This window comes from Gasterosteus aculeatus, chromosome Y (genome assembly GCF_964276395.1).
Source record: "Gasterosteus aculeatus chromosome Y, fGasAcu3.hap1.1, whole genome shotgun sequence".
Classification (NCBI taxonomy): domain Eukaryota; kingdom Metazoa; phylum Chordata; class Actinopteri; order Perciformes; family Gasterosteidae; genus Gasterosteus; species Gasterosteus aculeatus.
In genome coordinates, this window is record NC_135709.1 from 19,455,097 (window position 1) to 19,477,754 (window position 22,658).

Genomic DNA, 22,658 nt, shown 5'->3' on the forward strand with positions numbered 1-22,658 from the left:
ATACAAAAATAAAATATATATTTCAGGGAAATGAACTATGGATTTAAAAGTGCAGAAACAACATTTCTGTGTTCAACAACAAAAACTCTGTGTTTGTAGACCATTTTTCTGAATCATTTGAACTTCATTTTTAGATTCTGTAACAAGATGTGGCTGTGAGTCACTTGAGTTGGGATAGTATACCTGAAATCAGCTGCATCTCCCTCATCCTCACTTGATGATTCTTTGTGTAAAGGGAGTCAGAGTGCAGAGAACAGCCCTCAATTGCAGATTTCTCTGGTCAACGTGTTTATTCAATTCAAATCATTTTATTTTGTTCAGCTTTGCGATCCGTAAACATGCAACATCCTGTCCTAAAACCCCCAAAATGTAAAAAACCTTCAACCGGGAGAAACCCGAGGAGAAAAGGCAAGGCAGTAGGTGTGTAGAGTATGAACAATTTACAGATGTACAGTACATCCAATTCCTACGACAGAAATGGTTCTAATATTGTGGATTACTAAGCCAGGGGTAAGGCAGGACCAGTGCAGGGACAACCATCATCAGACGTAACCTCCATCAGATGCAACCACCACCCGCAGAAACCTGTGAGGAGGGAAGCACAAAGGCAAAGTTGGTCATTTGGGTTTATGATGACAGTAATAAACTAATAATAATAATAACAGCAGCAGCAGGTGTGTTAGAACACTCATTTATAGATGGTTTACTTATTACATTATCAACAAGATAACAATTAATCTGCAACTTGGTAACATGGTATTTCTGGAGTAACATGTCCAGGTACATTACACAGTATCATGATTTAAGCAGCAGTAACTTATAATGTGTTGTCCCTCTTGTTTACAGAGCACAACTTGTTGAATTCAGCCCTTCACCCTTGCAATCTGTATTTAGCCCCCATTGCTTTAAAAACGTATCTTCAGTGTGAAATGCAATAATATTTATGGGTACAGCAACAACCTAACGCATTAGTAACACCAAACACACGAAAAATATTCTGGGATGTTTACTTTTGGTCCAGGTCATCATGCTGCACGCTAGCATGCTCCAAGCTAGCATGCTAACTAGCAAACTACCTGCGCTAACGCTAACTAGCTTAACAAAAAGGGCCGTCTTTCCCGTATCGGGTGGGCAGCACAAGTAAAACACCCGGTTATAGTTCCATGTGTGCTTCATCCAAACACTCCCGTACTTACAGAGTAGTGGAGCCGGTAGTCGTGGTTCTATCAGCCCGTTCATGTCGCTCCGCTGCCGTAACTTCGCCTCGTCCGCTCGGAGCTCTGCAGGCGTCTAAGAACTCGCGCATGCGCGTTACAGATGTGAGCGGAGTCACGTGTTTACAAGTAATGTTTGAACCTGCCCGCATTATTATGTCTTAAACGCATCTTATTAACAGCACGCAGTCCGTAGTTTCATATTTATGACGTTTTAAGTGAAATATTAAATACGTTGAAATCACGTCTTCGCGTAGACCAAATTTCGCCGACCAGTTCATTAATTATTATAAAAATCTTAACGTTAATATCGTCTATCTTTCAACCTTACGTTACAACATGACACATTTGTCAACAAATTGACGTTTTCTGGCACGTTGATGTTTTATCTCATTTTTAGCCGGTTGAAAAGACGTTGAAATGAGGTCTTAGACGTTCAGACCTCATTTCAACCCGATTTCAACCATATTTCAACGTTGAAATTACGTCTTGTGCTCACTGGGAAGCCTCCGTTGATGGGCTGAAAATCATCATATCAGCCACATAATTTAGATGGGCCGACCCTGCAGGGAGTTATAAATTATGTAGATGTTCCTAAGCGCTTCTGTGGAATACACCTGACTTTCGTGGTTACCCACTGGACATCCTATCCATTTATAACCGCGCCCGATATAGGGAAAAACAAAACCAGCTTATGTCTTCTTGTTTGGGTGGCTATACAAGTCTGCGTGTTGTGTGTATTCCTCAACGAGCTCTACTGTTCTGTATACACTACTCGAGTGATCTACATTACCACTAGCGCTATACTCTTCATGAGGATCCTCTCCACCCGGTCTGAACTTTAGGCCGAGACACACCCATGCAACCATGGACCAAGATCCTGTATCCCAGTGAGATGGTTTAGCCAATGAAATGTGGAGTAGAATCAATCAACACCTTTTTTTTTTTCCTTTGGGAAGGAGAGAGAGAAACAGACACCGCAGCAGCCTCCTCTGACCAATACACATGCTTCAACCATAATCTCTCTTTCTCCAACTTTTGGTCATGCTGTACCTCCACATACCTTCTATCTCGCCCTGTGCTTACATGGGATGTGCAATGTAATGACTGTTCATGCATGTAATCTTCTACCGTGTGTGTATGCGCAATTTTTACATGGTCATGAGTAATTAATGCATCAAGGTATGCTAGTAGTTTTCATCCATATACATACAGGAGGGTTTTTGACTGTAGTTAAACATTTAAAATAATTGCAATTTAGTCTTTTTTTTTGTAAATGCCATCTGATGTTGAGCTCAAACACAATGCCAAATGCTCTTGAGTCAACTACAAGTGTTACCGGATGGCAAGAAATCGTCAATGTTAATTATGGGAATTTCTGAATATAACTCGACATGCAATCTAAGATGTGTGTGTGTGTGTGTGTGTGTGTGTGTGTGTGTGTGTGTGTGTTTGCAACTATTTTGTTCCGTTTATGAGTATGTGTAGGGTGCGTTACTTTCTCATCGTGGTAGGGTGATCCGTCTCTGGGGTCCGCCCCTCCCTCTGCCTCCCTCAGTCAGACGTGTGATGTGTCTCATCCTCATGTGCTCAGGACACTCTGCTCGCCAATGTCCTTGTTGTCCACAATTGTAACACACGTTTGGATCATAATTCCCGTAAGTCCGATCTGCCTCTGCCACGATCTCTTCCATAACCTCTTCCTCTTCCACGTTGGCCTTGGGCAAATTGTTGGCACAGCAAGCACGTAAGCATTGCTTACTGAGCCTTTTCTAAACCTTTTAGTTTGTCCTCTTTCTTGTGTAACTCATCTTCAGCGTGTTCAGCGTGCTGAAGGATGTCTGCCAGAGCACACGTTTTCCAGGTTACACATGATCTTTTCACCATCCGTTTAAGTCCAGGTCTCATTCTGCTTATAAAATGTTCTTTCAGATGGACTTCATATGGCATTAGGGGCTGTGCCCCCATTGGATCAGGTGGCTTAAGGCCACTGCGGATGTCAAAAGCTGTCGTCAGGCGTGTCAGGAAGGAGCTGCATGTTTCTTGTGGCCCTTGTGTCATAGAGGTGACGGTGGGGAGGTTCAGTCTCAGAGGAAATTGTTATTTTCCAACACAATGAGAGCATCTACAGCACTTCTAATGTCCACATCTGTGCCGTGCTCACAATCAGGATCTTTAAGGCGAGCAGCCATTCTTGTGGTGTTGAACACACTCTGAACTTTTTGATAGTCATGTGTCAGAAGTCTGCACATCAGACGCCGCAGCTCTGACATGCTAGGATGGTATTTTCTGACAAATTGCTGATCAGTCTCCCAATTAGCAAGATTGTCCTTAGGACTGCAGACGTGGCTCATTGCCTTGGTCACATTGGTATCTGACCAGGGTCTGAGAACCAGCATCGGCCCTTGCGCACCCGCCACTTCTACCATTGGAAAAAAAGCTTCAGGATCAGACAATGCCTCCTGTTTTCCTTCTCTGAGCAAGGCCCGCCTTTGTTGAGCCTGCGAGCGGGTCACAGTAGGTGAAAACATCGTCTGGCTGGTGTTGGAGGTTGAATCTGGCTTCCCTCATGGTGGGCTGTTGTCAAGCCAAGGAAGGTTTGCCTGTGCTGCTTCCTGCTGAGGAGACTGTGGGCTCATGAAGGCTGGAGGAGCAGTGAGGGGAGGGGGGGGAGTCCAGATCCATGTCCACCAATCTCCTCAGGAACTCATAAAAACAAGGATAAAGTGTTTTGGGGTTAGAAGGGGTACACGTTTCAGAACTTTTTGTAGGATCTTTGGTCTTAAATGAATTAAATGCTACCAACCTCTGTCTCTCCCTTCTCTCCGACTCATACTTCCACATATTGAAAGCTTCCCAATCTGCCTTACATACCACATTCTTTTTCTGCTTTCTTCTCGACAGGCCTGCATGCTGAGCTGCATCGTTCTTCTCATTTTCCCTCAGTTGCAATTCCAACTTTTCCAATTGATTCTCACTCAAACTCCCCTTTGGAGGGAACCCCAATTCAACCCATTTTTGTATTTGATTCAAACTGCCAGGATAACGCTCTGACATAAATTTACACAATGGTGGCAGGATATTAGTCTCATGGTTTTCACCCGTCTCCCCTTTACTCTGAACACTACTCATTTAGTTATCTGTATCTGTATGCAAGGAGTGTACGCGCCTATAAAGGTGCATACAAACAAAGAAATACCACATGCATAACTAAGGCAAGTCAGTGACCGTTGCTTTCTCTGGCCACTCAGTCGACTGCATTTATCCAAAGTTGGCCTGTGAATTTTCAGGAGACACAGGATATGCAACTCGAGAAAATACTACAGGTGACCCAGACACGTCTGTCTACAATACACTCGTCGTGAGATAGGCCTAAAACCCTTTTGTCATGACTCTGTCTGCCTTAAAATAATTTTGATCTCTCACCGCGCGTTCGTCGTTTCTTTTTCTTGAACTGGATGGATCGGCAATCCGAGGCTCGTCGGGACGGCAGCTTCTCACCCTCAGGGAGGAATCACCTATACTATATGGCCTCCTGTCCGTCCGTCAGAGTCCAGATCACGCGTCCATCCCATCCTCGTCGCCAAGTTTGTGGTGGAAATTTGTGGATTTAGCCCATGTGAGAAATCAAAAGTATCTTGAGCTTGCTTTGTGATTAAGTATTTATTACTAACTAGAATATAGAAAAAAAGATAAAGAATACAGAAATCATCAGCACAAGTCGTAAGCACAGACAGAAGTCAAATGACTACAATTCAGCTGAAAAGGGACAGATGTTCCTTCCCCCAAAAGGAGCAGGAAGATCTGACCAAGTTGAAGAGGAGAACAGGAGCTTATGTACACTTCAGGTTTGTGCTGCCTCAGGACAGGACAGCCCACCCCTCAAAGAGGAGTGTTGGAAAAGTACCAGATGATGCAGGGGTGACCCCGTGACCCTCCCTTTATGGACCCAGACAATCAACAACATCTAAAAGGTCAGTCAGGGCACGTATGATTTCATCTGTGTCTTATCTCACCCTGGACTGCCTTAAGTCACCGGCTCACATCAAAGGTCACATTCCTGAGAGCCTCACCCCACGCAGGCTCAACAATTTCCCCCAAAACCTAGCAGAGTTAGGAGGGCACACTGGCAGTTAACTTAATAGTAGAATCTAGAACACAAACTGGCACTAAAAGACTGAAAGAGCTTGAGCAAACTAGCAACCAAGATAACTTCAAACAAAGAACTGGCCGTGAGACGACAAAAACTAAAGCAAATCAGCAATCAAATTAACTTAAGACACTAGAATCAACAACAAATTTAGCAGACTAGCTTGGTTTAAAGAAAGAGATACTTAGTCCGATTTCAGGTCCCCTGGATGTCTGGTGGCCTTGTAGAAGAGATGCACGCAAGACAGACGGCTTGCCATGTACACTAGCGCCATCTTGTTTTCTTCTATCAGACAGCATATTGGCACTGTTAGTCAAAAACATTACTCAAAGCACGTAGCAGTGGAACATAACATATAGGCCTACTCAGAAATGATATCAGACATATTCAAATTACATTAAATTGCAGTTGTCCAGTTGTGTTGTCTAGGCATACCCCCTCCACACACACACACACACACACACACACACACACACACATACACAAACTCACCTGAAGGCTCATGCTGGGGAGAAGTACAGACAAATGGGTCTTCATCTTCAATATCAGATATTTGTGTAGCTGAGGAGATTGACGGCAGCTCATCCTGAAGGACCATTCCATAGTAAATGGTAAATCTGCCTGTTTAGCTGATGAGGTAGATGGCTGGTCCTCATCCTGAGGCTCTGAGACTATACCAGCAGAGTCATGTGTAGCAGGGGAGGTAGGTGGCTCCTCCTGACCAGTAGCAGAGGATGCTCCAAAATATTTTAAAAGTGAAATTGTTGAAATTGTAGTTCATTTGCAATTGAAATTTAAATCAAAAGACCGTAGGATTATGTTTATACAGCTAAAACAGCCTGGGGCCAAATTGACCCCAAACATAATATAGTAGGGTTAAATAAACATGCCCTTACACTAAATGTCTTTCATTACATGCTATATTAATCTAACTTTTAGGGAGGAAACATTAGCTCCTCGGTTACAGCCTTGAATTCTATGCATGGCACACTTTTAGTTCTGACTGTTAAACAATACTTTGTCACAAAAATACAGTTGTAGCAAATAGCAAATGTCCGTCTTTGAAACTACCTACAGATTTGAGAATTCCGTTGGTTAATGACAGGACCTAACATTAAACCAAATGATGGAAATAAATAATAACTGAACTTGTAACAGTTTTGTGTATCAAAGCACATATTATGGTGAAATTACAAACCTTGTGTTTGTTGAGTTAAAACCGAATTATTGTTGTATAAGCATTCAGCAACATAGCAAAAAGGCTAACAGACGAAAGAGTTACCCCACCAATTAATGTATGACACATGTATAATCATACAGAGAGACAACATATTTGCATACCTCCATCTTTTGCTTGCTTCTCCTCCTCTTCTTTTCTTTTCTTTCTGTAGTGGGAACCTGATGATTTTAACCTTTTTCTGTCCATCTGTTTTTATTTGCCTCTGACTCGACAAGCAACAGATTTCCCATCCCCCCAACACTGTCAGTCACGACCAGAAGTCAAGACTAAACCAATTAACCTTGGTGACAGGTGACACATAATCGTTTTGTATTACCAATTTTTATTGGCCATTTCAATTCAATATTCATAAAAACAAAAATGTGCAGGAACTATAGGCTTGCATTTATCATTATTGAAATGTGCGTTAATTGTAAGAAAGTCGGGGTGTGACTGACTTTAGCCCACTAATTACATTAGCGTATTTAACAGTGACTCCCCCGACCCCTGCTCCCCCCCCTTATCCGACCGTTCCATTTGGGTGACCCAGAGGTGAACTGTCCCCCGCGCGCCCCTTCCTTTTCCCCTACTCACACAGCTTCTGTGCACAGCACCTCCAACAAGCAGGGCGCCTGCAGCCGCAGGGGGCCACAATCTGCCAATTCCCCACACAGTGAAACGATAGATGATAGAAAACTGCTTCGCGGAGCAGAGGATTTTTTTTCCAGCGCTCGTGCCGCCCCCCATGAGCCATGAAAAAATGCCGCCCCAGGTGGCTGCCCGGTTCGCCCGTGCCCAGAACCGCCACTGGTTGCTGCACAAACCCAGGCTGTTGTGCAACAGTCTATTTTTGTCACTGACTTGATCACCCAGAGACGACGTCCAAATGAGAAGTTTTTTATTAGATATTTTAGATATGGGATTGTTTTGTTACTCGAAAAAGAAAAAAGGCTCTTTTCCTAAATCAGTCCCATGCTGCGTACCAATACGTAGTCAGACATGTGGAACAAGCTGAGATTGGGAACAGGATCAGAACTTTCCCAAATCAAGACTGACTTTTTAATACGGAAAAACAAATAAGGATCCGCGCGTCAAACTAGAATGAGGTCGTGGTCGTCACGTTCTACGCATGAATGTGAACGCTAATCTCCCTCTGAGTGCGGCGCGATGCCATCGCCAGAGGTTTACTTCAGTAACGCGGTCTCTCCCGTTGATTCTGCACAGGGGTCTGGCTCCTCAGAACAAACCCGAGCTGCAGAAGGTTATGGAGAAGAGAAAGAGGGAGCAAGTTCTCAAGGCTCAGAAGGAGGAGCAGGAGGCTCACAAGAAGAGGAGTGACCTGGAGATAGAGCTCATGAAAAGACAACAGAAACTAGAGCAGGTAAATCATCCAAGTCCATATATTTATAGATATATATGAGATACGTCACTTATATGGATGCACTATGAAACTAAGTTACTGCTTGGATTGTTGCAAGCTGAAACAAGATGCAGATTATCACTTCTACAATGTCTCAATCTGAATTTGCCAATGTCTGTGTTCTTGCAGCTGGAGCTGGAGCAACATAAAGATGAGGAGGAACAGGAGAACACCCCTGAGTTTGTGAAGATGAAGAGCAACCTGCGCAGAACCAAGCAGGAAGCTGACGGGGAGGAACGGACCACCTAAAAACCAGCCGGGGTGTCTGGGTCTGGCTGATTGTGCGCGTGTTTGTTATCACAAAGACTTGTGCGTGTTTGTGTGTGTGTTGTCTGTGGTGCACGGCGGTGCCCTGGAGGCGGGTCTCTGACGCACTTCCTGGTTTTCCCCTGACCTAGTTGTTCCTCCCCGCAGTGAGGAGAGACTTTACAGACTAAAGACCTCCTCCGCCCGCCCGCCTGCCGTGGAGCGCCAGTACTCACCTCTGTTTCCCGCAACAGTCCAGCAGCACACAGCACCCCCTGCAGGAGGGATGCTGACAGACATGTTTCGTGCTGAACGCCTTCCAACGAGGGCGAAACAAGCTTCCAATGAGCGCTGGAGAAAAAAAACAAAAGAACCGACCACACACACACACACACACACACACAGAGGAGTTCTCAACCCGTCTGTTTTCACTCCTCTCACCACAGCAAGCTGCCGTTTCTCTTCACTGTTGTCAATGTTGTTATCATTGTTGTTGTTATTTCTGTTCTCATCTTCAGAATGAAAAGAGGAAAAGTGGACACTGGATAGACTCTTGAAGCTGTGTAATGTAAAAGCCAAACAAATGTGCTTTTGTTATTTATGTTTGTAGCTTTTAGCCCCGGTAGGGGAGGACACTATTATTCGTTCTGCATTTTAGTTTGTTTACAGCATAGTTTATTCAGCCAGAACAGGACAAAGGGAGTCGATGGTTTTGTGAAACACCCACATTTGCTATATATATATATATATATATATATATATATATATATGTTCTTTCCTTTTTTCTTTTTTTTAATTTGTAACATGCCATTCCTCACGTCATGCAATGTTGAGCAATAGTAGAACTCCCGGGCAATGAGAGTGACCCTTTCTCTAAATATTCTGTTGTTTTTGTATGGATAAAAGTGTTACTTATTATGTAATTTAAGTTCTTGTTTGTGCGGTCTATAAGAGTAATGAGCCCTGTCTGACCAGTCTTCGTGTGCTTTTATGAGCAAAGGACTTGTTGGGAAGCATACACACGGAGGCCACCTGTCACAAAAAGGTATAATCAATCAGCAGTTTGTGGGATCTGTGTGGGTCCTTCAAGTCCTGGACCCTAATCACTGCAGTATTTTGTCTTTATAAACAATAGATCCATAGATGTGCAGGCAGATCATTTAACTAAATGAATCTGACCAAAAGTGGCTGTTAACTGAAAAACAATGTGTGGGTCTCCAAAGGATTATTGTTTTTATTCTGATGGGAAGAAGCAGATTTATGACCCGGTGTTCTTCCCAAGAAGATTCTTTTGAATAAACATAATTTTAACAGATTCACTTTATTTTTTTTAATTTTGTCTGAGGGTTTGTTATCAATCCTAAAAGAAGTTTTTATTTTCGAATTGATAAGCGATCCAAAGATACCAGCCAAGCAGAATGCCAATCAGACGGCTTATTGCTTTGATATTTTTTACTGTAGATGGTGTTGGCTTTGCTCACAGATTGCAACAGTCAAATGTCGAGATTAATAGTATTTGGAATGGAGTTGGTCGTATTGCAAAGTAGGGCACACATTGTGTTCTGTGGCAACTTCAGTGCCCATAACAAGTGGTGGAGTGACAAAACCTAAAGTTAATGGTCAGATAATATAATTTTTGTTAAACGAGAGGAATTTAGTGAGCTTAATACGCAATGTCGATATACATAAAAAGAGTCTGCTTGATCGTACATCTTATATGAAATTACATTACTCCAATATATGAGAAATAAACTAAGACGTAACTGTAGGTAGTTACACCAATCAAGTCTTATGTTAAATAAACATATTTATCCTGTTGGATTGCTTGCTAAAGCTGGAATGTTGCAAAAGAAATAGGGAGAATACTCCTTTATTGAATTAAAACATTGAATTTGATAGTTCTGTTTAATCCAAATAGTAGCTGTAGTATTCTTTGATGGGATAAATATGTATAAAATCTTATGGATGGAGAGGCTTCTGATTCTGAACTGGAGGAATGGTTTTTCATTTAAACCCTTTCAATAAGAACGATTCAAGTAAACGTAATATCTGAAATATCCAATCCTTGTAAGAGAGAAAATGGGACCCTTAAGGCGAGTGACATAAGTCCTATACTATTCTTCAGATCATGTTTCTTAAAATGTAGTGCTGGAAAGATCATGATTTGCAGATGATGGGGCATGTTGGAAAAATTGAGAAATTAGGTAATGAGTAAAAAAAGAGTAAAGAAATAAACTAGAAAATGCATTTCCTGCTAGAAAATGCATTTCCTGCTGAAAATGGAATTGGAATGCAAAAAGCTGAAAGCTGAACCGAATTTTTTAAAATAGCTGAAAATACAGAAAGTTGAAGGGAATTTCAACTGGAATGACAGATATTAGAAAAGCTGAAATTAATTTGAATTTGCTGAAAATACAGATATGGGAGAAGCTGCATGGAATTTCAATAGATTTGCTGAAAAGGGAGAAATGAAAACAGCTGAAATAAATGTGAAATCATGCAAAAAAATACAGAAATGAAAAAAAAAACATTGCTGTTAATAGAGGCATAAGAAAAGCTGAAATTATTTTAAAGAATTGCTGAAAATACAGGAAGTGGGGAAGCTGAATTTCAACAGATTTTCTAAAAAATACAGAAGTTGCAGGAGCTTAAATGAATTTTTAAAAATACAGAAATAACAAAAGCTGTACTATCAGGTTCACTTTCTTGTCTTTTGTCTTCCAATTGCACTAAAGGATGGACAGTTCTCATGTGCCTGTGCAGGTTGTTTGTGGAGCCAGCTCGATTGGGGTGGGGTGCGGAGATTTTAGTCTTGCAGACTCTACATTCTGCCTTAGGTCAATGTAATTGAAATGTGTCCAGATTTTGCTGGGTTTCCTGTTGACACTCGTTTTCTTAACTTGTTTTTTTTTACATTTCCAGTCCGTTGCTCTCTTTCTCTCTTGTGACTCGCCTCCCTGTTTGTGTGCTTGCTGTGTGCTGTGCTGCTGTGTGTGTAAGTCCCGCCCCTCCCCCCTGTGCTCAGCGCGGCACAGAGACGCCACCACACATATTGACCGATAAAATGCGGCTTGAGAGAGAGAGAGAGAGAGAGAGAGAGAGAGAGAGAGAGAGAGAGAGAGAGAGAGAGAGAGAGAGAGAGAGAGAGAGAGAGAGAGAGAGAGAGAGAGAAAACAAAAACAAAGCGGCTCCCCAATCAGGAGCCGGCTCCAGGCGTTCACGTCAAAGAGCCGGCTCACTACTAGCTAGCGCCGCGTTTGCTAGCGCCATGTTCTCCCCACGTGAGCCTGCTTGTCTGTCAGACTCCGTAGGGAAGGGAGAGTGAGTGCTGGCACGAGCCTGTGTGGTCGTCATGGAGACGGCGCAGCTGCTGTTTTCGCGGGCTGATCACAGAGTAAACGGATTTTACCAAGAAACCACACCTCAAACAAATGACATTCAGCGCAAAACTATAACAGCTATCTAAAAAATACGCTGTTTGTGCGAGACCCAAGACTCTACCGAACGCAGGGAGGTGTTATTCAAGTCTGTCCGGTAAAAAATACGGCTCCTGTCGAAGTTTACAAAACGTGTACCTTCTGGATTCTTTGAGAAATATGTCGGCAGATTTGTATTGGAGCCTATGGGGCTTTTGGCAGAGGTTGTGTCACTCTAACACTCCTTAAGCCAAAACTAAAGAACTCTGGGATTCCATGAACACATTAATCCAATCAGCACAACCATGCCCTCATTAATCTGAAGAAATGAAGCCTCTAGAGTGTATACTTTGGCTGCAAGGACAGAAGTTCCATACTTTTTTAACCAGATTCCTGCGCTGCTTCACCCTCTAGCCCTCGAGGTCCCCCTCTAGCAGACGCAATACACACTCATGTAAAACTCAGAAACGGAGCGAAGAACTAGTTTCGAAGAACAATACTTGGAATGCATTCCAACAATTAAGGTGAAATGCAAGGCGGGGACTTTAAGTTTACAGTGAAAATGAGACAATCATTAAGACAATTAGTGAAAGTAATTTGATACTGTTTGCAAACGATATCCTTGGCTTGAATCCCATATATGAAGCTATTGAACCATTTTAAAACATTCTTCAATTTTCTGAAGTGCGTAAACCAAACAAAGTTCTTGTAGGGTTTGCCATCAGGTACATCCAAATACGGCAAAGAGGCCTTTTGAAGAAAAAAAATAGCAAAACATGATTAACACAGAATCCAAATATATGTCAAACCTCCAACCTGTCTTTTTCGACATTGTTGTGTCATGTAGCCTACCGTTAGTTTTAAGCAAATTCGGGTGTGTTGGTAATGGACAAGGGACGAGACCATTTGTTCAGCTTCTTTAAAAGAGTAGTTATGACGATGAGGTAATAAAATGATATCCGGACACTATGCGAGTTAACTTACTCCACGAAGTGCCTGCAAAGCATCACCTGATTAACCTCAAAGAAGAAGAAGAAGAAGAAGAAGAAGAAGAAGAAGAAGAAGAAGAAGAAGAAGAAGAAGAAGAAGAAGAAGATCCCCGGAGTGCAAATCCACGAAGAAGAATTCGGTGCCCTCATCAATACGCGACAAAGATGGCCGCCTGTGGGCTGTTCCGCTCCCTGTCTTCCAACTTTTTCACAGTTTTGCCTGTACTTACCCGCTCGGCAACACTTTCCCCGTTGCGGCTGACATCGCAACCTTACTTCGAAAGGACACTAGCCACATCTTGTCGATTAACAGCAGGTATTACCCCGCGTGTGGGTTTTATTGTATTATGTTAGCTAACGCTTGCGGTTGCTAGAGGGTAACATTAGCTTAAGAAAGGACACGTACGCTCACGACGCGGCTCTACGCCTGTCTCTGTTTATTCTGGTTGTCATACATTACAAAAATACTCGTGCAGTGAAAGGGATCATTGAGGTCTGAGTCTTTTTTTGTTGTTGTTTTTCAGCACTTAAATTCACAGGCAAACACGAATGGATCCGAGTAGAAGATGACGGAATTGGGACTGTTGGGATCAGCAAGTTTGCTCAAGTAAGTTTCCTACTGCGTGATCGCGTGCAGAATCGCTCACACGCGTAGGTTATCTGCACTAGCGAAAGTACATACTTTTGCTCCAGTCTTTGACCTTGCTTTCTGAAACTTGCAGGAGGCTCTGGGAGATGTGGTTTACTGTGGACTGCCAGAAGTGGGAACGCAGCTGGTCCAGCAAGGTATGAGGGTGGTGTGGCTCACATGTAAAAAAAAAAAAAAAACTATGGAGGAATACAACCTTGGCATGGAAGATGACATTTAGGCTGGAAACTGTATAATTGCTGAAGTATAACTGAATTTGAAATTCCAATTTATGGGATACAATGCAATGATTCAATATTCTTTACGAAAGGCATCTGACTTTGCATCTGGACATTGTTTTGGATAAAATAAGTATTCCTTGAAACAAGTTTCTGATTAACATGCTAATGATTATCTTGTTTTGCATGTGACAACGGTTTTTACTGACTAGAAATGACAGTAAGATTGCTACCCTTCTTTTGAAATGCTTTTTCTTCTGCCATTATGAAAGATGGACTTGTACATATGTTTTGAGTTATTTTGCCTTGTGGTTTAGAGGAATATGTCTGAAAAACGCATGAACATTTTTTGGTGTCCAGATATTTTGAAAGCAAATATATTGTGAAGATATTCAAATTAAATTATTCTGCATCGTAACGCAGCGCTGCCAAATTTCTTCTCAGATGCTGTGTTGAGAAACAATAAATTGCTTTGCTACTTTCCATCCATCATTTAAAAAAAGTATTTTAGTAATACACTCAATATCATTTGTTATATTGGTGAATAGTCACCGTGCCACAGAGCACCTATTCTAGTTAATGTTACACTTTCTTGTTTCGTGTTCTTCTGGGTTTGTATCCTTCTGGTTGAATGCACTTATTGTAAGTCGCTTTGGATAAAAGCGTCAGCTAAATGACATGTAATGTAACGTCAACAATATTTGCCTTTTCTGTCTTGGAAGTTGCTATTCTGAAATGACCTAACGTATATAAATGTACTTGTTTCTAACATCTACTGTCACAGATGAGTTTGGAGCTCTGGAAAGTGTGAAGGCTGCCAGTGAGCTTTATTCCCCTTTGACTGGAGAAGTTGTAGAGGTTAATACACTACTGGCCGACAATCCTGGTCTGGTGAACAAATCTTGCTACGATGATGGTAAGCACACACATAGGCTAAAGTGTACTACATAGACTTGAACAGGATAGAATTTAAAATATAATATGTCTGTTGGTTCCCTGGAGTCCTTGGGTCATTGGTGTTTTGTTTTTTTTAACCGACTAGTTTTTAACTTTCAAAAATGATTACTGCAGATTGTTGTTGTTGTTAATGCATTTGTTAGAACACATTAGATAATTGAAGTGGCAGTGATTTGAAAAATATTTAAAAAAAGAATACATAAGTACTGACTACTTAATGTTACTGTGTCAAAGCAGTGGGCTGTGAAGATTGAGGAAACTGCTTTTACTTGACAGACTTTCTTTGGACAGTAGATGGCAGTGATGCAACATTACATAGAGATGAGGAGTGAGATGAGGAACGATTCCGATCTCGTGCCTTGTCAATCCGTTTTGTTTGTAGAGTTAACCTTTTTATAGTATATTGTGTCTTAAAGTATGAACCATCTTTCTTGCTGACTGGCAACTTTGCACGTTTTTAGCGTAATCTCTACATTTGGAAGTACTTTAATTACTACTCCAGTTAAAGACTTACAGGTTGGCTGATATAGTTACCCATCATCCAGAACGTTCCAAATGTTTTGCTATTGTCAGAATTCCATCATCACTACATGATTCTGCAGTAGTTCACCCATAACTGCTATTCTGTGCTTTGGAAATGGGTCTTGTAAAGCCAAACATTGTTCATTGTCATGCTTAATTCTCCATACTGTAATAAGCAAAGGGGTGTAACACATATTTGACTTGACAAAACTGTTCACAGTTCACAGGTTAACTGATTTTGACTCATTCAATGTAGGTTGGCTGATAAAGATGACCATTGGCAACCCTACAGAGCTCGATACTCTAATGGATGAAGCAGCCTATGAGAGATATATCCGCTCTATCAAGGACTAATCTAACCCGTCCGCTTAAGTGCTACGCGCTCCTCCTTTTCAAATGATACTGGCCGGAAGATCGAGTTGTGCCTGTGTCAGCTCCGATAAAATGCTTAGCGCCCACCAGTGGATCTCCACAAAGCTGACCAGTGTTGTAAAGCTGTGAACATTAGAAATCCTTTATCTACTGCTAAGACTGACTTTAAAAAGCACTTTGGTCTTCAATAATCAACAATAATGTTTGTCTACTGCATGTATGACAGAAATTGTGGCTGCGGTACCTTTTTTTATTAGAAAATAAACAATTCCTGAGACTTATTTTTTCTTTTTTTTATATTAAATCCCAAAGTTTAGGCTTCATATTATAAAAGGTCAGTTTTTATAAAATGGTTTGATTTAGAGTCCCCCATGTGACAGCACAAGATGTTTAACATTACAGCTATTAAATAGTTCTTGACACCGTTAGACAAATACTATACTATAAATATTTACACATTTAATAATAATCACTTATTTTTAGTAAACCCATCTGTCATATCCACACGCATTGTTGCAACCAAAATTATTCACCCAATGTACAACAATATAAAAAAGAACCAAATGTAAAACATAAGGTGGAAGCCTTTTTTTGTAACATGCCTCGGATTTGTCCGAATTTGCTGAACACTAAATGTACGACTCTTGCAAACTTTGTCTCAACAAATTTCCCTCACATTTTAATCTAAGGCTTTCCTTAAGATTTTTGTGCATTTTACGGCTTGTAACTGGTCACTTCACTTTCCGTCGTGGTCTCTGGATCACCTGACTGACAAGACTGCCCCACTGGGGGCCACAGAATACTTGTCCTTGGCGTTTGGAGTTCTTCTGGCTCTGCCCGAGGCGCTGGAGGCTGAGGGAGTCCCTCCATTCTGCAATAATTGCTCTCCAGCCTCTCCCTTCTCTGAATGCCCTCGTGCATCACGCTGGCAGTAAAGTCTCTCTCATTAAGGAAGGCGACCGTCTCGTCCCGCTTGCGACTCACGTACCCATTCAGAACAGTATTGTAAGGATTTGAGGCGGCGTCTGCGTCTGGGTCTTCCTGTTGGTGTTTGAATTCCATGCGCGTGATAACGGGCAACAGGAACTGCTTCCCTTCCGCTACCAGACCCGCGTCCCAGTGCGCTGAGCCCAGAGCCTGAGAGACGAGGCGCGGCGGCAGAGGCACCAAGTCGCAGCCAGAGTGCTTGTCCACGTACTGCTCGAACTCTCTTCGCACCAGAGCCACATCCTGCAGGGAACGACTCCTCCGCTCCTCCAGGTCTGTGACTATCCGCTCGGCGTATGTCTGGCCAAAGACCACACCTGACCAGTGACGATAGCAGAAAAAGCAGAATTGTGGGTTATGGTGTGGAACTTTGAAGTGGTTGCCAGAAATTTGCTTTGTCATGACTATCGCCTCACATGCACGTCGAAGCATGGATGGCGGACACTTCCAGGGTTTGTGAATGAGATCGTCGGGCAGATCCGCAAGTTCAGGACACTCACGTAGCTTCCGTAGGGGTCGCAGGTCATCGCTGCATCAACTGAGGGATTCCCAGGGGAGGTCGGGAAACATGGTCAGCTGCCAGTAAGCCAAATCCCTCAACGCCAGTTTGCGTTGGAACTTTGGGGGTTGACAGCGCGCCCCTTTGGCATCCCACAATAGCCAACGTGGGCTGAGCTGACCAAAGTGAAGGTAGGGGGACAGACAGCTGGTATTTGGGGCATCAGCCCTGCCGGACTCTTTTTCGTAACGATAAACACCTTGGACGCATGGCGGAATCGTAAGGTCAACGTCACGCTTAGCATTCCTTCAAGTACAGTCATGTTTTACGTGAACACAAGGTCTCTCACCATCATTCAGAAAGGCCTCTAGCTGGTCCGACGCGCCTTCCTCACTGAAATCCCAAGATTTACGGATGTTAGCTGCCCAGATCAAAATTAGGTTTTCAATAATTTCTCTCTGTTCATTTTGGCCTTCAGATTGACTGAAGGCCAAAATGAAATGAACAGAGAGAAATTATTGAAAACCTAATTTTAATCTGATCGTCATTTCAAAGATTTTATTCCAAGCAGGGGGAAAAAAAGAGAGGGGATGAGGGATGACACGCAGTCGTGCCCCCTCACACAACATCACAGCTAACCCCTCAAGGCTCATCTGCTGTGGCTACTGACCGTTGTGCCATCTTTCCTGCGGGGCATGCGCGCCAGGCCTAGTGTGTTCAAAGAGACACCCACAGGCCAGCGGGCGGGTGTGGGGAGAGATACAGGAGAGTCCAGGGGGGCCCCTAACGCAGACCCTGGGTTCTGTCTACAGCAGGTCATGAAGTGAGAGACTGAACCTATTCCTATACCAAGAGAAAAACAAAAAAACAGATTACTTTATTTTTAATCCGCTTGTAGATTTTGAGGTTTTTTTATATTTACCAGAAATATTTAAAGCAAACACGATTTAAATTTAGTTGTGACTTACCTCTGAGTCCGACCCCCTCCGTGCTCACGGAGTAAGGGTCTCGTCTGCAGGTCGCTGAGGTCGGGACTCTTGGCTGGTGCTGGACAGCCGGTGATCGTCCATTTCCACAAGAGACAGCGACAGTGCAAGTTTCAGCTCATCATCTTTAGTCTATGATTGAGTTAGAAACATCCATTTTTATAATTAATGATGAAACTACTGCGTATAGTCATTGAGGGAGGAGGGGGGACAACAAATGCATTTACAATATTTGCAGATTATTGAACAAGCACCACTACTTTTTGTTAATAAGATAAAAGATTTGTATCTTCAGATCTTTTCTTTACAAATAATTATTTCCTAGTTGCCTTCAGGAGCTAGGAACAAAATAACGTATCTATATCTACCAAAGAATGTGATTTGATTTAGCAACTATACCCCCACAGTAGATGCTAAGCTAACACAAGCTAGCTCTGACGTTGCCTAACACATTTTGAGCGCAGGTGACGTCAGTTAGGTTGTAGGAGACGAGCAGTTACAGGAAGGTTTTTAGTGAAGACGTTAGCGGACTCACTAAGCCTTAGAGTCAGCAACTCATAACAAGTTAGACAAAACGAAGCGAAACGCGACCACGTAGATGATTCTTGTGCGGGACGGAGACCTTGGAGAAGTAGTCCGTGTGGATGGAGGTGAGGGCGGCGTTCAGCGCGCCGTTGGCCGTGGACAGCGGCTGGATGAGGGGCAGGAACCGTGAGCTGGTCTCCCGGTGGCCCAGAGCCGACACACACATGGCAAAGAACCCCTCCGGATCCTCTCGACCCGCCAGCACCTCCACCAACATCCTTCTCACGAAGACCTTACTGTCTTCGCCAGCCGAAGGAGGCATCTTCAAACGCGAGGTGACGGTCGAGTATTTAAAAAATGAAAAATGTCTCCGAAAGGTTTAAGCAGATGTGCACCACGCAAATGAGCCCCGTCGTCCCGAGCACACTCTTCGGTGTCGGTTATCAAACATGTTCATGTGGAGTTACACAAGCCACGTGTTAGTGTTTTGTAACCTGCAGGCGGCGGGTTGTTGTAATGGCGTCGCCTCGCCTGTAGGCGTCGCACCAGCCCAACAAATAGGACGGCGAGGAGACGGCGGTGAAACCCAAGGGGGCCTGGCTGGGGTTTCTTTTTTCCCCCACACCATCCAAGACACATTTGGGATTCCCTGTTTGCATTTTATTTATTTGATATACGGGTAAAGGGTCAAATATATGATCAATGCTCTTTTCTTTTTTTCGTTGGAGGTTTCTCTCTCCGTCTGCACTGATGACCACTGAAATGGTAATGAAGGTCTCCCAGTGTAAACGTGTAATGAAAAGGGCCCACACAAACAGATCTTTTGGTCATTTTCTTTGACAACGGGGAGGGGGGGGGGGGGTGGTTGTCTCCCTTGGGACAATCAATCAAACATCTTTGCGTAGCTTTCATCTTGACAGGAATATGGTCCTTTTGAAGTTCACCCTGTTATGTGAGACAAAGCCAGGAGACAGCGTACGCGGCAGTGAATACTATGTCATAGTCTATATTCATGCCGTAGAGGGCTAAGGAATTGATTTTGTTAATGAGACCATGCATACGCGTTTGAATGTATGCAGCAGGGAATAATATTTGACATTTGTGAACCAAACTTGGAGAGGCTTTGAAGACATTATAAGCTCCAGCTACATTACTGTAGTCCTGGAATTAATCAAAGATATATTTTGTTCATTCTCTGAAGTAAAATACAAAATATAATTTGGGGTCCCACGTACAAGCCAAGTCTATTACTAAGTCAATGATTTAAGCCTTGATCTGATGAGAAGTCTGAGTGTACGAAGGGAATATGTGTTGAGAGCTATGGTATGGGGCGAGAGCGAGACAGAAAGAGAGGTAGAGAGAGAAAGAGATTGAGAGAGAGAGGGAATCAATAGTGTTTAGACAGAGAAGTGGAGTCTAAGTGTGTGATCAATAGAGAGCAGAGAGGAGAGATTAGCTGCTTTTCTCTCTCAAACTAACACTGACAAATTGGTGAATTGGTGTATCGGCCCTTGGGCTAAACGGATTGACCTGCTGTTTCCATGTTCTGCCGTGTACTGTCAATAAAGATCTGTGTTCATTGTGGCTCTCAATGACGAGAGTGAATGAAGCACCGGGGAAAAAAAGGCGAAAGGAAGGAAGGTAAACTGGGAATTCTGAAGAGAGAAAAGCCAAGTACGGCTTAGATGACCACATGGCCTTGATTCTCACAAAATGTCCTCACCTTTGTCTCATTAACACATACGTGCACTCACATGTGCATCGTCGCGAACACTTTTATAAAACCATAATAACGTCTCCCGGAAAATTAATGGAAAGACAGATTAAAAACTAAGTGAGGAGAAACGGGCCACTGGTGTAGCTATTTGCAACTCATAAATCATTCTGACACACCCACGCGCATGTAGACGCACACACGCACACGCACACACACACACACACACACACACACGTACTGTAATTAACCACAGGCTATTTACTCTCTCCTGCTGTAAATTAGACATGCAGACACAGTTATTACATTAGGGGGATCTGCCATGCAGAATACTAACAGGAGGAGGAGGGGACACTGGTACACACAACAAACTGCTGGTACAAATATAAACACACACATACAGATACACAAAAAAGAGGCTATGAAAGAATCATAGACTGACGGTGGTGAAAATGATGCTGCAGCACGGAGAATAGGGGCCCCCAGCTCTTTGTTCCCTGCTGCATTTCATTATCTAAAATGCCAGCCAACACACACGCCACACACACACACAACGCACCTCCCCCTTCCCTAAAGCTGTCTGCCTCCCCTCTATGCACACAGCACAAAAAGAGGAAAATAGAGATACTGCGTCAGTGCCATTCACTGGCATCTGAACTCGGTCATGACAACCACGTCTGCATGGTCATTCCGAGCAGACCGGCCCATCCAGAAGCCGCTCTCGGTTGGACGCTTCCATTCAGAACGCGCTGGCAAAAAAAGCACTTCCCCTTACGTTCTATTTTAAGCCGAACAATAGGAGATACGGACTTGATTAAAGCAAGTATTGATACCCTGTCTTCGGTAGCTTGTCTCCATTAATTTCATTTGAAGTTTTTTTTTCTTCCTGTCCTGGCAGTCCCTCTCCTTCTGTTTGTGTGTGTGTGTCCTCTGGTTCCCCCTACCTCCCTTACCCCTCTCTGTCCCTCGGTTTTCCCACGGTGATCGATAGCTCATTACAATCATTGACTGCGGCTCATCAGCACCTGTTAGGGTCTGGAGAGACAGAGGGACGGCGCATGAGCGTCTGACAGTTTGTTACGTGACGCAAGCCCATTCATGTAACGTTTCAATACTCATTTAACGCATTCCTTGTTGCGGGTTTCTAGTTTGTCGTCGCTTTATGGTCCGTGGTCTTAGAGAACATCTTATTATGCAACTCACGTGGGTACCGTGGTTTGTTGCTATGGTGATTGCCAAGGGAGCCAGAGTATTATAGGTGTTTATCCGAGACAGGAGCAAGGCAACTCACCGTCTATCAGGGCGAAGCTTGAATTTACCACACAGTTTGGACCACACGTTAAGATCCATGCAGCAGAGGGACAAAGACAAAACACAGCATTCAAAACAGTCTCAGTGGAAAGACTTTGTTCAAACACTCGGTTGTTGGTTTAATGCGCCACTGCAGGGTTTGTTTTTGGAAAAGGGGGACTGTGAGCAGGAAGAAGCAAACATAGAGACTCTTAGAGACCATTATACACTTCAAACCATGGTTAAAGGCAAGGATAAATGTGTTAAAACCCATAATAAAAGAGATAATGGTGAGACCTCAAGAAGTCCTCCCCATGGATTCATTCACAGATGGTAGTCTAACAAAAGAGGAAAATTGGAGTGTCAAGTTATAAGGAAGGGGGATATGCATTACAATGGAGGACTGAAAAGAAAACAAGTCTCTCAGCCCATGCGTAGATTACACACATCATTTACATATTCATTACGTTTTGTGTACTAATGAGAGTGTTGGGTTAATGAGTTCCACCACCACCACTGGCGGCTTTTGTTTGGCCCAAGATATTATAAATAGGAGGAAGAAGAGACGAGGGTCATTTTAGAAGAAGCGGGTGAGGTCAATGGTAAGCAGTTGATCTTAGTGATAATTGGATGAATTGTGTTCGTTTATAGAATGTTTGTGAACAAGCACAACATCTCTAAGGCTCGTGTAGATGTACAAAAGAAAAGGCACACATGATGGGGGTTGGTAAAAGTTAATTAAAACTACCCAAACTCAGGGCTCTCTTTGTCTTTCTCATCCTGTCTCGGTGGAATAGGTAACTGCTGTGGTAATTATCGGCAGGGCATCAACTCTGTGCATTCTTTCTGGTGCCAAAAAACTCTTCCAAACGACGATAAAGACAGACGATTCGCGGTGCGCATTTGAGGGAATGAAAAGTTGTACGTCTTGTCAATTCGCCAACGTGTTCATTTACAAACACAACACGTCGTAGACAAAGAGAGTAAATCATTCAGAAAGTGGATAAACGAGAAGAGAGGGATCGAAATGTAGGCACAGGGGGAAGGGCAACGGAGAGATGAGCTACAAATGAGAGCGATGGCGGTGGCAGGTTGGCACAGTGCCATCCAGTCAGGACTTGAGCGGGGGCGGGCATGGGCACGGGCGAAGGGGTGAGGACAATAAGAATAGAAGAGGAAGAGAAAGAGACCTCCATACTGCTGCCATGGTGCCACGTTGGCACAGTGGCGCAAAACGCAACAGCAGAGCGGGCAGAGAAAAGGAAGATAGAGAAGACATTCAAGG

At 43.2% G+C, this 22,658-nt stretch overlaps 2 protein-coding genes and 1 pseudogene across 5 annotated transcripts in view; 2 read left to right on the forward strand and 1 right to left on the reverse strand.

Moving 5' to 3' along the window:
• LOC120812436 (protein FAM107B-like) overlaps window positions 1–9,564 on the forward strand; it is a 45,673-nt gene extending 36,109 nt beyond the window's left edge. For all 3 annotated transcript variants that reach the window (XM_040168372.2, XM_078097715.1, XM_040168371.2), the window contains exons 3-4: window positions 7,808–7,964; window positions 8,133–9,564. In XM_040168372.2, coding sequence (XP_040024306.1) covers window positions 7,808–7,964; window positions 8,133–8,252 — 277 coding nt within the window. In that variant the 3' untranslated portion in view covers window positions 8,253–9,564. The remainder of the gene's footprint in view (window positions 1–7,807; window positions 7,965–8,132) is intronic.
• A 3,066-nt stretch (window positions 9,565–12,630) lies between these two features.
• On the forward strand, window positions 12,631–15,653 carry LOC120812243 (glycine cleavage system H protein, mitochondrial-like). Its single transcript, XM_040168062.2, has 5 exons — window positions 12,631–12,970; window positions 13,179–13,261; window positions 13,377–13,440; window positions 14,306–14,437; window positions 15,257–15,653. The coding sequence occupies exons 1-5, from the start codon at window positions 12,634–12,636 to the stop codon at window positions 15,352–15,354; spliced, it is 714 nt and encodes a 237-aa protein (XP_040023996.2). The 5' UTR covers window positions 12,631–12,633; the 3' UTR covers window positions 15,355–15,653.
• On the reverse strand, window positions 15,605–18,691 carry LOC120812393 (uncharacterized; annotated as a pseudogene). Its single transcript, XR_013454774.1, has 6 exons — window positions 18,436–18,691; window positions 17,827–17,961; window positions 17,525–17,701; window positions 17,208–17,312; window positions 16,776–17,117; window positions 15,605–16,676 (listed from the first exon to the last, which is right to left on the reverse strand). The product of XR_013454774.1 is annotated as an uncharacterized LOC120812393 (transcript).
• Window positions 18,692–22,658: the final 3,967 nt, after the last annotated feature.